Below are 18427 nucleotides of genomic sequence, written 5' to 3' on the forward strand. Positions count from 1 at the left end.
CCCAAAGTGATATACAAATTCAATGCAATCCCCATCAAAATTCCAAAGACATTTTTCTCAGAAATGGAAAAAACTATCCAGACATTTATATGGAACAATAAAAGACCACGCATAGCCAAAGCAATGCTGAGCAAAAAAAATAAAGCTGGAGGCATAACACTACCTGACTTTAAGCTATACTACAAAGCTATAATAACCAAAACAGTATGGTACTGGCATAAAAACAGACACACTGACCAATGGAATAGAATAGAGAATCCAGAAATCAACCCACACACTTACTGTCAGCTGATCTTTGACAAAGGCACCAAGCCTATTCAGTGGCAAAGGGACTGCCTCTTCAGCAAATGGTGCTGGGATAACTGGATGTCCATATGCAGGAGAATGAAACTAGATCCATACCTCTCGCCGTATACTAAAATCAACTCAAAATGGATTAAGGATCTAAATATACACCCTGAAACAATAAAACTTCTTAAAGAAAACATAGGAGAAACACTTCAGGAAATAGGACTGGGCACAGACTTCATGAATACGACCCCAAAAGCACGGGCAACCAAAGGAAAAATAAACAAATGGGATTATATCAAACTAAAAAGCTTCTGCACAGCAAAAGAAACAATTAACAGAGTTAAAAGACAACCAACAGAGTGGGAGAAAATATTTGCAAAATATACATCTGACAAAGGATTAATATCCAGAATATATAAGGAACTCAAACAACTGTACAAGAAGAAAACAAGCAACCCGATTAAAAAATGGGCAAAAGAGCTAAGTAGGCATTTCTCTAAGGAAGATATACAAATGGCCAACAGACATATGAAAAAATGCTCAACATCACTCAGCATCCGGGAAATGCAAATCAAAACCACATTGAGATACCATCTAACCCCAGTTAGGATGGCTAAAATCCAAAAGACTATGAACGACAAATGCTGGCGAGGCTGCGGAGAAAAAGGAACTCTCATACATTGTTGGTGGGACTGCAAAATGGTGCAGCCTCTATGGAAAATGGTATGGAGGTTCCTCAAACAATTGCAGATAGATCTACCATACGACCCAGCTATCCCACTGTTGGGAATATACCCAGAGGAATGGAAATCATCAAGTCGAAGGTATACCTGTTTCCCAATGTTTATCGCAGCACTCTTTACAATAGCCAAGAGTTGGAACCAGCCCAAATGCCCATCATCGGATGAGTGGATACGGAAAATGTGGTACATCTACACAATGGAATACTACTCAGCTATAAAAACGAATGAAATACTGCCATTTGCAACAACATGGATGGACCTTGAGAGAATTATATTAAGTGAAACAAGTCAGGCACAGAAAGAGAAATACCACATGTTCTCACTGATTGGTGGGAGCTAAAAATAAATATATAAATTCACACACACACACACACACACACACACACACACACACAAACCGGGGGGGGGGAAGAAGATATAACAACCACAATTATTTGAAGTTGATACGACAAGCAAACAGAAAGGACATTGTTGGGGGGGAGGGGGGGAGGGAGAAGGGAGGGAGGTTTTGGTGATGGGGAGCAATAATCAGCCACAATGTATATCGACAAAATAAAATTTAAAAAAAAAAAATTTAAAAATTTAAAAAAAAAAAAAAAAACAGAAAGGACATTGTTGGGGGCGAGGGGGGGAGGGAGGAGGGAGGGAGGTTTTTGTGATGGGGAGCAATAATCAGCCACAATGTATATCAACAAAATAAAATTTTAAAAAAAAAGGAATAATTATGATTTGTAACAATAAAAAAAAAAAAAAAAAGGATGACCTCTTCTGTGAATATGTTCCCTACCAAGCACTTTCAATTCTTATCTTGTGGACTGATTAAATTTCATAATAACTGTGTTATGTGAAATATAAATTTCACTGGATCTGACTCTCTCATTAGCATATAAACTTCGTGAAAATAAAAACCATTTTTTACTCACCTCAGCATCCCCAGTCCCTGCTCAATTGATACTCTTTGAATAACTATATTACACTTTGTTCTTTAAGAACCTCGTAAAATCATCTCTGACACAACTTCCTTCAGCAACACTAACTCCTCAAGGCACTCAAGTTAGAACAAAAGTACATGCTTTATTTTTTTTCTTTATTTTTTTTACATTGCTCATTTTATTTAATCATATTTTTTATTTTACCATGACACAATGTAAACATTTTTTGTAGCCCTTTACCAATTTCTCCCTAAACCTCCCCCACCTTTCCCACCTCTGGTATCCTCAGTTCCATTCCCTCCTTTCAAAAGTTCAAGGAATTATTGTGATTGTTGTGCCTTTTTTTCTTTCTTTTGTTTCTTGTTTATTTGTTTGTTTTTCAGTTCCCACTGAAAGTAAGGACATGTGATATCTCTCTTTCTGCACCTGGTTCATTTCACTAATCATAATTTTCTCTATGTTCATCCATGTTGCTACAAATGGCAGAATATCATTCCTTTTTATGGCAGAGTAGTAGTCCATTGTGTATATATACCACATTTTCCTTATCCAGTCATCCATCGATTGACATTTAGGTTGGTTCCAACTCTTAGCTATTGTAAACAGAGCTGCAATAAATATGGGAGTGCAGGTATCCCTTCAACATCATCATTCCATTCCTTTCAGTATACACCCAGCATTGGGATTATTGGATCACATGGCAGTTCTATCTGTAGTTGTTTGAGGAACTTCCATACTGTTTTCCATAATGGCTGCACTAATTTACAGTCCCACAAATAGTGTACAGGGATTCCCCTTTCTCCACATCCTCACCAGCATTTGTTATTCTCAGTCTTTTTGATACTGGCGAGTAAGATGCTATCTCAGTGTGGTTTTGATTTGCATTTCCCAAATGATTAGTGATGCTGAGCGTTTTTTCATTTACCCATTGACCATTTGTATATCTTCCTTTGAGAAATGCCTATTCAGCTTCTTCGCCCATTTTTTAATTGGACTACTTCTTTTTTTACTGTTAAGTTGCTTGAGTTGCTTGTATATTCTGGATATAAATCCCTTATTGAATGCATACTTTGCAAATATCTTCTCCCATTCTGTAGGTTGTCTTTTCACACTGTTAAGTGATACTTTTGCTGGACAGAAGTTGTTAGTTTGATATTAACCCATTTGTTTATTTTTCCTTTTGTTGCCTGTGTTTTTTGGGTCTTGTTCATAAAGTCTTTGCCTAGTCTTACTTCCCAAAGTATTTTCCCTATGTTTTCTTTTAGTAGTTTTATAGTTTGGGGTCTTAAATATAAGCCTTTAATACATTTGGGGTTTATTTTGGTTTATGGTGAGAGGTACAGGTCTAGTTTCATTCTTCTATATATGGATGTCCACTTTTCCCAGCACTACTTGTTGAAGAGGCTGTCGTTTCCCCGATGTATGTTCCTGTTGCCCTTGTCACATATCAGTTGGCTATAAGTATGTGGGTTGATTTCTGTGTTCTCCATTCTGTTCCATTGGTCTGAGTGTTTTTATGCAAGTACCATGCTGTTTTGTGTACTATAGCTTTGTAGTATAATTTGAAGACAGTAGTGTAATGCCTCTGGCTTTATTTTTTTTGCTCAGCATTGCTTTGGCTATTTGTGGTCTTTTGTTGTTCCATATGAATGTTGGGATTGTTTTTTTCTATTTGTTTGAAGAATGTCATTGGTATTTTGATGGGGATTGTATTGAATATGTAGATCACTTTGGGTATTATAGAAATCTTCACAATATTAATTCTTCCAATCCAAGAGCATGAAATGTCTTTCCATCTTTTTGAGTGTTCTTTAATTTCTTTCAGAAGTGATTTTCATTTCTCATTGTAGAGATCTTTCACCTCCTTGGTTAAATGATTCCTAGGTTTTTGTTTTGTTTTGTTTTGTTTTGGTAACTGTTGTAAATGGGCTTCGTTTCTTGATTTCTTTTTGCTAGTTCATTGTAGGAAGATGAAAAATCTACTTATTTTCGCAAGTTGATTTTTTATCCTGCAACTTTACTGAAATCTTTTATTAGCTCTAAGAGTTTTTTGGTAGAGTCTTCAGGCTTTTCTGTATGAGATCATTTCATCTGCAAACTGGGACAATATGACCTCATTTTTCCAATTTGGATGCTGTTTATTTCTTTCTCTTGCCTTATTACTCTAGCTAGTACTTCCAAAACTATGTTAAATAGGAGTGGTCAGAGTGGGCATCCTTCTGATATTAGACAAAGGCAACAAAAATCTACATTGGGGAAAAGACTGCCTCTTCAACGAGTGGTGCTGGGAAAACTGGATATCCATATGCAGAAGAATAAAACTAGATATGCATCTCTCACCATACACTAAAATCAACTCAAAATGGATTAAAGACCTAGGTATAAGACCCAAAACTGTAAAATTATTAAGAGATAATGCAGGTGAAACACTTCAGCAGTTAGATCAGCTCACAGGCTTTATGAACATGAGACCAAAAGCACAAGCAGCAAAAGAAAAAATAAACAAATGGGACTATATCAAATTAAAAAATTTCTGCACAGCAAAAGAAACAATCAACAGAGTGAAAAGATAACCTACAGAGAAAATTTTTGCCAACTATGCATCCGACAAGGGACTAATATCCAGAATATACGTAGAACTCAAGCAATTATACAGTAAAAAAAATAAATGACCCAATTAAAACATGGGCAAAGCAGCTGAATAGACATTTTTCAAAGGAAGACATACAAATGGCCAACAGATACATGAAAAAATGCTCAACATCACTAGTCATCAGGGAAATGCAAATTAAAACCACACTGAGATACCACCTCACTCCAGTTAGACTGGCTATAATCAAAAAGACGGTGAATAACAAATGCTGGCGAGGGTGTGGAGAGAAGGGAACACTACTGCACTGTTGGTGGGACTGTGAATTAGTACAACCACTTTGGAAAACAATTTAGAGGTTTCTCAAGCAACTACAGATGGAATCTTCCATATGAACCAGCAATCCCTCTTCTGGGTATATATCCAGAGGAATGGAAATCATCATGTAGAAGAGATACCTGCACTCCCATGTTTATTGCAGCTCTGTTTACAATAGCCAAGATATGGAACCAACCTAATCATGTCCATCAATACATGATTGGATAAGAAAACTGTGGTATATATACACTATGGAATACTACTCTGCCAAAAAAAAAGAATGAAATACTCCCATTTGCAACAACATGGATGAACCTGTAGAAACTTATGTTGAGTGAAACAAGCAAAGCACAGAGGGATAAATACCTCATGTGCTCATTCATATGTGGGAGCTAAGAGAGAAAGGAAGGGAGGAAAGAAAGACCACAGTAGTGCCGTGATCCACAGACGGAGGGAATACTCCTAGGGCTACAAATTGGAGTTGAGGGGAGAGGGAAAAGGGGAGGGAGGTTCGGGGATAATTGGGAGGGGACAAAGGGTACAAAAGTAATTTCTGGTAATGGATATGCTCCCAGTATGAATCTGGCCCCCACATCATGTGCAGGAGGGAGGACAATCAGCTTTGTATCTCATGAATATTTGTAATAAATAAATAAATAAAAAGAAAAAAAACATGATCCTAATTTGTTAATTTTACACAATCATATATGTTTCTATGTAAAACACATGAGTATTTACATACAAAAGTTTACAAATCTAAATGAAAATATTATCATTAATTATGTCTGGGTGGTAGGATTATGGGTACTTTTTTCTCTTCTTTCTTTTTTTATTATCTGCATTTTCCAATTTTGTTTATCTAATTTAAAAGTCATTAAAATGCAGTACAACATTGCAGTGATTAGCATCGGAAAGTGCAAAGGGGATGGAGAAAATGAATACTAAAGTGTTTGAGGGTGTCAAAAAAGACTTCCCAGTACAAATGAGAGGAATGTGTGAGAGCAACGCATGTTGCGAGATCTACAAATGGGCCTGTGTATTCACTTGGGGTGAAAGAGAGTCAATAATAAAAGGACTTTGGAATGACAGAAAAACAGAAGACAGGTTGTTTTAAAGCAAGGAAGTAAAAGGTACCTATAAAATCCAGGTAAATATCCAAGACTGACACAGAGCTTGGAGCAAGAAGGAGAGAAAACACAGAGGTGCCAAAGGAACAGGGTAAGTCCATTGAAACATCTCTGCCTATCTCTTCACCTAAGTCAATGGGATAAAGTGGGACTGGCCTATCTGTATGGGTTCTCTGCTGCATTCCATTCTCTAGGCTGGAGAGATGAAGCCAGTTGTTGACTCTATGTAGGGACCAGTACATAAATGAGGGAAAACAAAACTATGAAAGGAATGAAACAGAAAAGAAACGAAACAGGAAAGGAATGGTAAAGTCAGTTGCTACAAAACAGGTAGAAGATACTTTGAGGAAAAAATATCAAAAGCTAACGCTAAGAAAGTTGACAAAATAGGTTCAAATGTATGCCATTCCATGAATATTAATCAGCAACAAGGAAGCAATGCCTCATAATGAATGTTGGCTGATAATGTGGCTACACAGGACTATATAGCACAGTAGAAATATGGGAGTACTTGGTATTGTAACACACTTTAAGGTGCTTCTTTCTGGCAAAAAAAAAATAATAGGTGAAGAGCACTCATTTTCACTAGTTCAGCATTTTTTTTGTGGAAAATATACTGGTATACCTATGGATGTACTGGGTGATTCTGTGGAAATAATTCAGTATTATGTTTCACCGTGTGCTCTAATGTATTCTCAAAGGTACTGGTTATCTTCGCTCCGTTAAAAGTAAAGTTAACATGAAAGGCAGATAAAAAGAAACTAGAAAAAGTAAATTTTTCTAATTTTCATTTGAAATTATCTAGTCAAAGAGTAAAGTAGTGAGCTTTTCTCTTTTGATCTCATCAGACCTTCGATTTTTTGATGTGCTTTTTGTGCTTAAAAATAATTGCAGTTGTTCTAATTTTCAGAAAAAAAGGCAATTGATGGTAAATATTGTACCAATTGTAAAGAGAAAAATCATACTAATATGCAGAATCTATGAAAAGAGTTTACTCGTTGGTTTCCCTTTTCTTGTATTATTTACAGGATTATTCTCATTTTAACCAGATAATCAGCTATCCTCCCAATAATTTAAGCCATTTACACATTAAGTCATTTTGATATAATCTAAAAGGATCAGAACTGGCTCAGCTCTTTAATCTTTTATATAGATCCTGAACTTGATCCAGTAAAAATGCATTCTGAGAATAGCTGTAATCTTTATAGAGCTAGCTATTAATAATCTGAGTTCCATATGAAACATAGATTTTAATCCAGAAACTAGCAAATATGAAATGAGAAACCGTTCATAAATAAATGAACAATCAAGTTTCAAGGTCAACTGATTAGCAACTTTAATTCTATCTGCAACCTTAATTTCCCTTTGCCATGTACCCTAACGTATTCACAGGGTCCTGGATTAGCACATAGACATGTTTGGGGATGGAAGCATTATTCTGCCTACCACAGTCCCTTCCCTCTTTCTCCTGTCCTTCAGATGCAATGAATTCAGGGAAGGTAGATAAACAGATAGATTGACTGATTGATTGATTGATTGATTGATTGACTTTACAAAACCAAATAGAAATTGGAAAATAGATGTATTTCCATCTTTCCTTCATTTCCTTCAAATCGTAAGATATACAGAATTCCAAAGTCGAATGATAATCACGTTTCTATTAGTTGTCATTGCCCGGTATCTGCTCACTTGCCCTCTTTCATTTGCATAAATAGTTAACATTTGACAAGGTTTTCTTTAGTTTCTTTTGTGAGTAAATGTATCACCTTGGTATGTTTTGTAATGCTTAGGATAAGACAATGTCATCCAAGAAAACTCTCTCTGGAGTGCATGAAACCATACCCAATCCTTATGCAACAAGCAGCTTTACAGCTCCTGGGTATCAACAACCTCTGGGTTTCATAAACCTAAGAAACCAAGCTCAGGGTAGTCAGCCTACATTCATCACATCTCCAGGAATCTTTGCTAGCAATCAGCTGGGCCCAGGAAATACACAGATGGTAAATCCAGCTACAGGAACAGCAGCAACAAACTTTAAAGAAGATGCAAAGGCACTAGGGGTAAGTCTATTTACTAACAGAATTTTAATTTTGTATTTGCAAAGTTTTCTTGTACCCATGAGTTATAATATAGGTGGAGAGAATAACATCCAATTATTAAACCATTATTCTGGAAACTGTGTCTCTTTTAGGCAGAAATAATTAATATGCATACACACTTTACCCTGTGCTCATTTTATTTTCAGTTCAAGCAAGAACCAAACAGGTGACAGATGACACTCCCGAGCAGAATTCAGTAATATTGACATGATGGGAACACTGCTACTTCTAGCTTGATCTCACTTCTGCAATGGACTTTCTGGAAAATCTTAATCCTCTCTTTGTACAGGTTACAAGTCTGGTATTAAGTAAAAAGGTGAATTCACATTAAAATTAATATCAATGGCTGCCTTAAAAGGGAAAGAACTTCAAATGGGCAGTGTGAGGAAGGCTGAGTGTGAATTATGGGACATTCCATGTGCTGTGCCTCTCTCACTGGTACCCTTGGAGATACTATGACTTAACTGCCACCTAACTTCTACAAAGAGTACCTTGAACTGTATATCCACTGTCTTCTTTCAGCAGGCATTTTAAAATATCCCCTACTTATAGGTGAAGATACCACCTGCCTAGATGGAATTGTTAGTCCCTTTGCTGTTTTTTCCAGGTACCTCATTCATACCACTAACACAATCCCACCAAATTGAATCAAGGCTCTCCCTGTGTACAACTTCTCCGCTAGAGCATTCAGTTACTTACATTGAGTATTCATTACATGCCAGAAACTCTTCTACCCATCTTACTACCTATTTTGAGTTTCAGTGGTTTAGGAAAGTAAAAATGAACATCAGTTCCCCTCCAACAGCCCATCTAAGCTGTGGAGGCAGCCCCTCAATCCTGCTCCTGCCACATAGAGGAAATTCTCTGCTCCTATTGAGCAAATGGGACAAACCAGCCCCCCACACAGCTGACCCCACACAGGTGTCAGAAATATCGTGTTGTAGAGCACAAAGCAGGCACAACCTCTGCCCTCATGGAGCTTACAATTTAGCAGGGGAAATCAGATTACATACATAACAAAAGAAGTAGAATAAATAGTGTGTTAGAAGGTGATAAATGATACAGAGAGAATAAAACAGTGGGAAAAGGATAAAAAGTACCAGGCAGTGAGGGGGTAGCAATTTCAAATAGGTCAGAGTGGGCCTTTCTTAGAACATGACACTTGAGCAAAGACATGAAGTCGGGAGTGAACCATGCAGATATCAGGGCAAGAGAGAAATCCAGTGCAAAGGTCTTTAGATGAAAGTGTGTGACATATTTGAAGAACAGGGAGGAGGACAATAAAGTAGAACAAATGAGTGATGGAGGGATTAGTTGGAAGGAGGGCGGAAGAGTGGGAGGGGCCAGAGGCCAGACCCAGTGAGGCTTTGCTTTTTTCTGAGCAAATGAGGAGCCATTCTGCCTGGTACTGAAGAGGCACACAATAAAAATACCTTGCAAGGATAAGCGAAGTTTTGTTTCTAAAAATCTCCACATGGCAGGAGCTATTCCACTCCCTGGTGATTGTCCATCTCTTAGCAGCCCCCAGTCGCCACAGCAGTGCAGGGGTCACAAGCAGTAGGTTGTGGAGCAAATGTGACAATCAACTTGGAATTTGAAGTGCTTCTGTGACCGAAAGTGCAGAATAAATTACATGTTCAAATGTTTAAGTCCATCCTACTGGCAATTTTGATCAGTAAATGGTACAGCCATGGCTATACAAGGAGAAAAGAAAGCCAATATGAATCCAAGATCTAATTGCCCCTCATCAAGATGACAGCAAAGGCAAGGATGAGAAGTTCGTAACCAGATTATTAAATTGCTGCTCTAGAGAAGAGCTTGTGAAAACCAATATAAAGTTTAATGCAGGGGTTCTTCAACTGAGATGTATGATTGGCTACAAGAGACCTATCTCCACTCTGAAGCTACATGCAAAAATGGAGGGGGTGGGGGGGTTGTGGATGTGCAAGAATAATTTTTCAAGAGGAAAGTTTCATAGCTTTTACCAGAGTCTCAAAGAATTTCATTTTCAAAAAAATATGAATCTCTTAGCATTATTTAAGAAGCTGGGGGAGGGGGGTTCTAATTTTAATTGAATTTAATTGTATTCAGTAGCTATTATTGAAGAAACAAAACACAATAGTCTTACATTTTCACTCTTCTGGGATAAAGGTATAAACTTGGGAATAAATAAATTATAAGTCTACAATTGACTTTCGGACCAATCTAGCAACAGTTCTTTCTGAGAAATCTATCTCTATCCAGGATGAAGGAAGGTGAAGTAAGAGGTATAAAGAAGTAAAATATGTATCCCTCAGCTTTGGGAATCATCTCTTGACTGATAAAAATAATAATAATTGCATACCTGCCACTCAAAATATATATATTTATAAATGAGTACAAAATCAGGTAATAAGGTGTGCTTTATATCATAAGTTACAACAAAAAATTAGAAGGAAAGAAAAAAGATAGGTTAATTTGGCTGGTATAATCAGGAAGACTTCATGATAGAGACGGAGCTGAGTTGAGCCTGAGGAGATGCAGTACTGAATAGCTAAAATATGGGATCTGGAGTAAATTCCCATATCTGCCCCTTAGTAATTGTGTGACCTTGGACACCTAACTTCTTTGTGTGTCTGTGTCTCCATCCAGTTGTTGAGAGGATTATATGAACCAATAAATGTAAAGTATTTAGAATATTACCAAGCATATGGTTAATGCTCGATAAGAAACATTACTAAGCATATAGTTAATGCCCAATAAATGTTTTTATCTTCACTGATTCCTTTACCTATAAATGGGATTACCCAAATGGAGAATTGATGTATTTGAATAAGACAGCTACTGAAGTCACAGTTAAAGCATTTTTTTTTTCTAAGTCTTTTAGAAGCTCTCTGGAGAAACTAATGCAGTTAACTTACTTTCTGAGGAATTCCCCTTGGGCCACCCCAGCAAGTCTCCCCAAATATCTCAAACAAGGCCTTATGCTGAGGCCTTTGCTCCCCAGCTATTCTAGCATGTCAAAATCCTCATGGCCCATCTCCTGTTTTACATGCATGCCTAAATGACAGTCATGGATTTTGGCAAAATTGACAATAAAATAAGCAGAGCAGCAATGATAGTAATGTTTCACAAGCCTGAAAATGTAGAAGTAGTTTTAAAATTTCTGTTTTCTTTTTTCAGGGGATCCAGATTGTGATTGGATCAATGCACATTGGTTTTGGAATTATTTTGGGTTTAATGAGCTACTCTGATGATCAACATTTGGGTTTTGACTCCATTTCTTTTATTGGTGGATATCCATTCTGGGGTGGCCTCTCTGTGAGTAGATCACTAGAACACTTCTCCTCAGTTTATAAAGTACAGATATTTACAGCCTATTCACAACTCATTTCTTGATAAAAAGCCCCACATCTGAGGCCTGCAGAATTTAGAGAAATAACAGCTCTGATTCAGCATAAAAAGGCAGCTTAAGCCCATACCCTAAAGTTTACTCTGATCAAGTACTCTTCAAGCCAAATTTTTAGTTCCCTGTTACATTTTAGATGGAAATGTATGTGGTGTTTGGAGAGGAGCAAAAGGCTATTGGAAACATGACTGAAAATAGGCAATTGATAATGACAAGAGATTGAGCAGTAAGCTCAGGAATCATCACAACAAGAAAAGCTAAAACGAGAACAAATTCTTCTTATGCAAGAAACTAAAGAGAGAGAGGGGAAAAAAAGAGGAACTCAAGGATCTACCCCTGAGAGTTACTCCAGAAAACTGAGAAGTCTGGGAGGATTTTTTTTTTTTAATTTATCAATATACAATGTAGTTGATTTTTGTGGTCCTTTACAATTCCTCCTTTCCCTTCCTCCCATTCCCCCCTCCCACCCGCATCAACATCATATCTGTTCACGTCTTTAACAAGTTCAAGGAATTGTTGTGATTGTTGTGTTCCCCCCCATTTGTTTGTTTATGTATTTATTTATTTTTATTAGCTCCCACATATAAGTGAGAACATGTGGCATTTCTCTTTGTGTGTCTGGCTTATTTCACTTGACACAGTTTTCTTTAAGTTCATTCATGATGCTGCAAATGGTAGTACTTCATTCTTTTTTATAGCAGAGAAGTATGCCATTGTGTAGATATATGGGAGGAAATTTTGAGAGGGGGGACTAGATAAATATAAGTAGACCAGCCTTTCATATAAAGAGAAGTGCCCAGGTACAACCAGAGAACCCACTATTTCATAAATAAATTTGTCTATTTCTACAGTTCATTATTTCTGGCTCTCTGTCTATATCAGCATCCAGCAAGTTTTCCCCTTGTCTGGTAAGTTAGAATGTTGCTATTTTTTAAACCCCTTTAAAGATTAGTTTTATTGGGGAAGAAAATTGAAAAGGTAGATTCAGAAAATGTCAATGGGAGCACTTTTCCCAAAATATCTGTTGATTATCCCCATGGTATGTGTGCTGGGGTGGGGGAATTGTTCACATTACTTGCCACTCAGAAGCGGCAGAGCTCCACATCTCGACTCTTGAACTCACAAGAAGTAGTAAAGATAAGGGTTGGAAGTAGTGAAGATAAAGGCTGTTTAAGCTTTAACCTAAAGGCCCCCTGGTTCAGTAGAGGCACATTTATTGCATTAGTGGAAGTCCAAAGAAGAATCCAGGAACCAGGAAATATCTACCTGCCATATCAGTAATAAAATCTCTACTGTTCATTTGCCATTTCTCAGCTCTGCCTTGTGTTTTTTTTTTTTATTTGTGTATATCTCTTATTTAGATTGGATTTTTTTTTTTTTTTTTTTTTTTTACAATTCTTTAAGTCACCATTAAAAGCATCTAGCTTGTTCCAAAAGACAAGTTTATAAAAATAATCACTGGGACAGGAATTTCAGTTCTCGCAGTCACAGAACCTCCACCCATTGCAATTTCCTGGCCTACTATTTAACCAGGAGGAATAAAATGAGTTTCCAAGAACTAGGGTCAACTAGAGCAGAGGTGGTCTCAAGATTATACGTAATCCAGAACAAAAGGAAAGAATGGGGAAATGAGAATGTAGAATGATGTAGCTCATGCTTTTCTAGACAAAATAAAAATAATGTAGTAAAATTAAATTAAATTAAACTAAATTCAGCCTATTCCTGATTAGCTATTCCTGTCATAATCTGAAAACAAAATAAAGCATACTTTTTCTGTATCCTTAATGGGTCCTCCCTTCTAAATGATATTGTTCAAGCATAGACTCTGTCCTTTTGGAGAAGACAACCACTGAAACTCACCTAAGGTGATTTTTCTAAGAGCCTTTTACAGGCCTTCGAGAGACTTTTAAGGATGCTAAAGCAGTAGCACAGTCTGAAGAACTCAAACTGTGCCACCCCTAGCAAGTCAGCTGATGACTTAGTTTCACAATTATTCTGCTGTATGTCAAAATCTTATTGTAGCAACTGGGGAAAGTTTTGTATTCTGTTCATACACCTCTACCCACAAAAGCCTAAAGCTGTTCTCCTTCTACATTTGGGGTTTTTTACTTAGTCCCTAGAGAGACTTCAGGGTTTTCATGAACTCCTAAATTTATCAGCAAAAAATCTGTGTGCATATACTTTCCCATCTATAAAATCAGGTGCTATAGTACCACCTCATACAACGACTGTAAGAGTTAAATGAGATGATGTATTTAAAGAATTTAACACAGTGTCTGTCACAGAAAAATGCTAATTTAAAGTTTACCTGTTATTCTTTTTAAAAAGGAAGCATAGTTACTATGCATGAAGCTTTTAGATAAATATGGGCTTCTGTTTTAAATTTAAATTATTTACATTTTTCTGTAGCTTTTTAGAAGTACCCTCCATCGAAGCTGCATACAGAGTAATTAACCAGCCAGAAGGGCAGAAAAAAAAACATTTCAATTTTTAAAATTGTTTCAAGATTTCAAAGATGAAGAATCATTAAATTGAATTGATTCTTATTTCATTTAATTTCACTTATCCTATATATTTATTTTTCCTGTCATCTCCATTAGATAAAAAGCAGCCTAGGAATGAATATTGTTAGTTCTATCTTTGCCCTTGTTGGAGTGATTCTGTTACTGGTGGATATGATCATCAATGAAGTAAATAACCAAACCTATTGGACAGTGGTAAGTATCCCATAATCTACCACATGCCTGCTCTCTTTTCACTCCCATAGAGTGGGTCTATTTTTCATCTTTTATTATTGTACAGTAACTCTAGTGGAAAACCTATTTTTCTATTCCAGCACTACCCCAGTCATGTGATCTCTAGGACTATAGAATAAAGTGGGAGAGTTACCTCTGCAGATGGACTAAGGCCTAAAGGGCATCCCTTATTGATCCATCTCACTGTGAATCACATAAACAAATGAGGAAGGGTTTGGATTGGCCTTCAAGACGCCTAAAAATTATTTTCCAAATAATTCTATACAAAGCAGATAGTCAAGTTATTAGGTGACTTTTCTTATTTTAGAGTAAGAATGGGGTGAGAGAAACATGTCAGTGACAAGGACATCCGATTTTTACTAGAGAAACCCAAGGAATGAAGCAATTGCAAGATGAAGCACGTGACTCTGAATGTGCTCAAAAAAGAATCAGCCATTCATTAGCAGAATACAGGCCAATCATGGACTCAGACCTTAGGAGGCAATGGGTCGTCTCACGGCTGGAATTCTTACTATGTGGAAGGAGTGAAGGAATATGGTGCCAAATGAGGCTGGACTGGACGATGGCATTCTGCCTCAACAGCCAACTTAAGGACTTTGGTCTTCATTCTGAGAACAATGAGAAGCCACAGAAGAGAAGTTTTTTGGTTGGTTTGTTGTTTGGGGTTTTTTTTTTTTTTTCTTTTTTTTTTTTTTTTTTCCAGCTTACCAAAAACAGAGTTTATTAAATTGATATGGGCTACATATATCTAAAGAAAAAAAGAGAACAACTCTCCTATATATCTAGAAAATAGAACGTTAAGACAATATCAACAGCATTTTAAGCCAATAATCACAATAGCATTTCCCTTATCAGTTCACTCAGTACTGTGTAATTCTGTTCCACTGGATCTTGGAATAGCAGTCTTCTGAAGCCATCTGCTTCTCTCATATTGGGTCTGCAATCCTGACTCCAAACACTAGTATCATCTGAAAGTTGTCTAAGCAACGTCATCAAAAACGTGGACCTAAGAGTCTGTCCTTTTAAGTGACAATAGTTGGAAGTACCCTTGTCCACCAGACTTTGCAATGATCCTTCTTTGTTAAAGATACAGAAGAGTTTTAAGTAAGGAACTGGAACAATCTCATCTTGTTTTGAAAAGACCACTGTTTGAATTGTAAAGAGGAGGTTATAAGGAGGCAATAATAGATGAGGGAAACTCTTGGTAAATAAGGAGGAATGAAGCAAGAACAAAAAAAATTCATCCTCTAAGATACCAAAGAAAAAGAACAAAAATAATTCAAAAAACAGATTTTAAGCTGGCATCCAAGTAGAGAAACAAATCCTAATGTGACTCAGGGTGGCAGAAGAAAGCACAGCTCCTAGCCCTGGTCCTTATGCCCCAGAAATAAGTCCAAGGAAAGAGGAGAAGCCAATAGACACTGACAAGTCTCACTAATGCTCTCCAATCTGGAGCTAAGAAGATGGAGATGGGTCTTTGCTTTATCTGGGAGGATAAAGCAAATCCTGTATGGTAGAACCCCAAGAGAAAGAGGAAAAGCCACCAGATTTAAAACCTTCCAGTGCACTTTGCTGACACGCAGGAATGAGCAGAAACCCACACGAACAGAATATGCTTCCAGCCATGGAGCATGCCTTAGGATCAGGCATTTAGTCACTCTCAGAACAGAGAGAAAGCAAAGTCCATGTAGACTAACAAGAACTGTGCTCAGTGCCAGCTAAGTAAGTTCTCTCTCTCCCCGCAATAGCTGCTTGATTATAATTCAGAAAAATGGACATAAAACAATATCTAGCCCTCAAATTGTAGCTGGAAACAAGGAAAACAAATTGGAACCAGGTAAGTGGAAGGGTGAATCAAGGAAAATTCACCTATACTATATCTGAATAAACAGATGGCAATCTTAATACTTTATTGCAAAATAGGAAATAAGGCTGGCAGGTTAGAGTGTGGTATTACATCACTGGACAGCTGCAAAAGAAAAAAAGTCAAAACAAAGTATGATTCCATTCTTAGAGAATATTTCTCTCTCTTTCTTGCTCACTGTCTCATTCCCTCTCTTGCTCTTTTTCCCTCTCTCACGCTGTCTCTCCATGCATCCATTATCCTATTTACCTTCTGCTAATACCTAGAAATCTAGAATAATTGTCATCAAATATTAACTTTGTTTATTTCTAGGCAGTTCCATTTGGCACGATTAGTTGGTTTCTATATCACTTGATTTTTTTTTAATGAGTAGGTAACATTTTTATAAAAACAAGGAAGTCACTGCAAAGAAAAAAGTCTATCTCCTTTATAATATTTCTAAATGAAATAGTCTACTCACCAAAAGAAAAGTCTTCTGGCATTTTAAAGAAAATCCAAAATAAATTCACATTCCCCTGAAATAAGCATTGGATGGTAATGGAAAAATGATCATAGAGCAAGTTGAGTATAAGCAATAGCACATTTGATGAGCTAGTAAGTTTTCGAAGCCCATGTGAGACCCACTGATTAGCCACAATTTCCCTGTGTTTATTTCTGATTTTAGCTGTCTGGGAAAGGAATTTCGGCCATGCTGATGATCTTCTCCCTCTTAGAGTTCTGCATAACTTGTGCCACAGCCCATTTTGCCAACCAAACAATTGCCAACACCAACAGGGTGAGTTGGGTCTCTTCTCTGTAAAATATTCTGAATATGTGCTAGAGAAATACAGACTTGTGTCTGCTAAATCCCCCTATGGGCTTACCAGAGTGCTCTTTGTTTTTGACTTTGATGGGACTAGGAGAAGTTGAGTAGAATTATAGTAATAATATTGTTTGTTTTAATTATTTTTTCCAGTCTGTCCTGGTTATTCCAACTGTGTATTCAGCCAACCCCTTGACAATAGAAACTTCCTCAACTCCTCCCAGAAATGACAACGACCCAGCTTATGACCCTAGGTATTAAAAGAAAAAGGGGCAGCCATCCAATCTCATGGAGTAAAACTGCCCTGCAGAAACTTCTTAAGAAGGTGGCTTTTATTGTCCATGACGATTGCTAATCTTTAAAGACTGTGTTTGAGATTTGTTCTTAGGTTCATCACTAATGATAACTATATTTCCCTGTCACTGTCTCTTCCTACATACCACTACTACACACTGGAAAAAGTGAAGGACCAGAGGACTAAAAAATGACTCTGCACCTTTCTTAATATTAGAACTTTACCTGTTCACACTACCTTTTCCTCAATAAAATGCCATTAAGAACATGAGACTTTCTTGGTATATTTTTTAAATATATTTTGGTTTGACATTGGTTGTAGAGCAGTAGATCTGATAAAACACTGTAAATCAGACCAATAAAGTTTCTTTGATGTTGATTTATTTGCAGGGTACCTATGTATCTGGAGTTCCTTTACTCCTCTCCTCCTCCCCTTTCTGTATTCAGAAAGCAAATACCCAGTTGACCTTGTTGGGGGCCATACTATCCTGTACATTAATATCATCAAACATCTTGCCTCTTGGATAACTATGAAGTTTTGCTATTTACAGAGTATTTTCACTTATATTAAACTTATTTGCAATGGGACAAGAGCAGGACCAGGAGAGTGGCTTTTTGTTTTTGAAATGGGAGAAATGAGGGCATGTTTAAAAGCCAGTCAAAACAATCCAGGTGAGAGAGGGGATGAATGACAGTGTAAGTTTCAAGATAGCAAAAGTACAGATGGAGAACGTGGCCAAAGTCATCAAGAAGGGCAATTTCTCTACACAAAAGAAAGAAGAAAAGATGTAATTGTTGCAGATATCCATAGGTCTGCGATAATGGTAGTGAGTGCATAGGGAGGGTTCAATACCAGGGCTCGTGTCATCTCTGTCAAAGTAGCAATGAGGTTATACCCACAGTGGGGGGCACAGGTAGATTCAGAATATTGAACAGAATGGGTAATGTTGGAAAAGTCATAAAAATGTAGAATAAACTGATCAGAGAAACAATGGAGGATTGCCAAACTGTACTGAGGGCACATTCAAGGGGTGATAACAAATTTATAGTATGAACAAATTGCTCCAGCAGGGCTTGACTGTTCAGATATGGATACAGAGAAAATATCTACTTGATTTCATCCAGAGTTTTGCTAGAGGGGATGATAAAATAGCAGAGAGGCAAGAATGCTTAGAAGATTATCAAAAATATTACTTAAGTGATGGACTAAAAATCTAAAGTGG

The 18427-nt window shown here is 37.1% G+C and overlaps 1 protein-coding gene across 1 annotated transcript; it reads left to right on the forward strand.

The window, feature by feature from the left end:
- The first annotated feature begins 7800 nt into the window (after positions 1-7800).
- On the forward strand, positions 7801-17171 carry MS4A12 (membrane spanning 4-domains A12). The gene is made up of 6 exons (XM_063095148.1): positions 7801-8061; positions 11263-11400; positions 12340-12396; positions 14089-14205; positions 16773-16883; positions 17064-17171. The coding sequence occupies exons 1-6, from the start codon at positions 7801-7803 to the stop codon at positions 17169-17171; spliced, it is 792 nt and encodes a 263-aa protein (XP_062951218.1).
- The last annotated feature ends 1256 nt before the right edge of the window (positions 17172-18427 follow it).

This window comes from Cynocephalus volans, chromosome 4, assembly GCF_027409185.1.
Source record: "Cynocephalus volans isolate mCynVol1 chromosome 4, mCynVol1.pri, whole genome shotgun sequence".
NCBI classification, from domain to species: domain Eukaryota; kingdom Metazoa; phylum Chordata; class Mammalia; order Dermoptera; family Cynocephalidae; genus Cynocephalus; species Cynocephalus volans.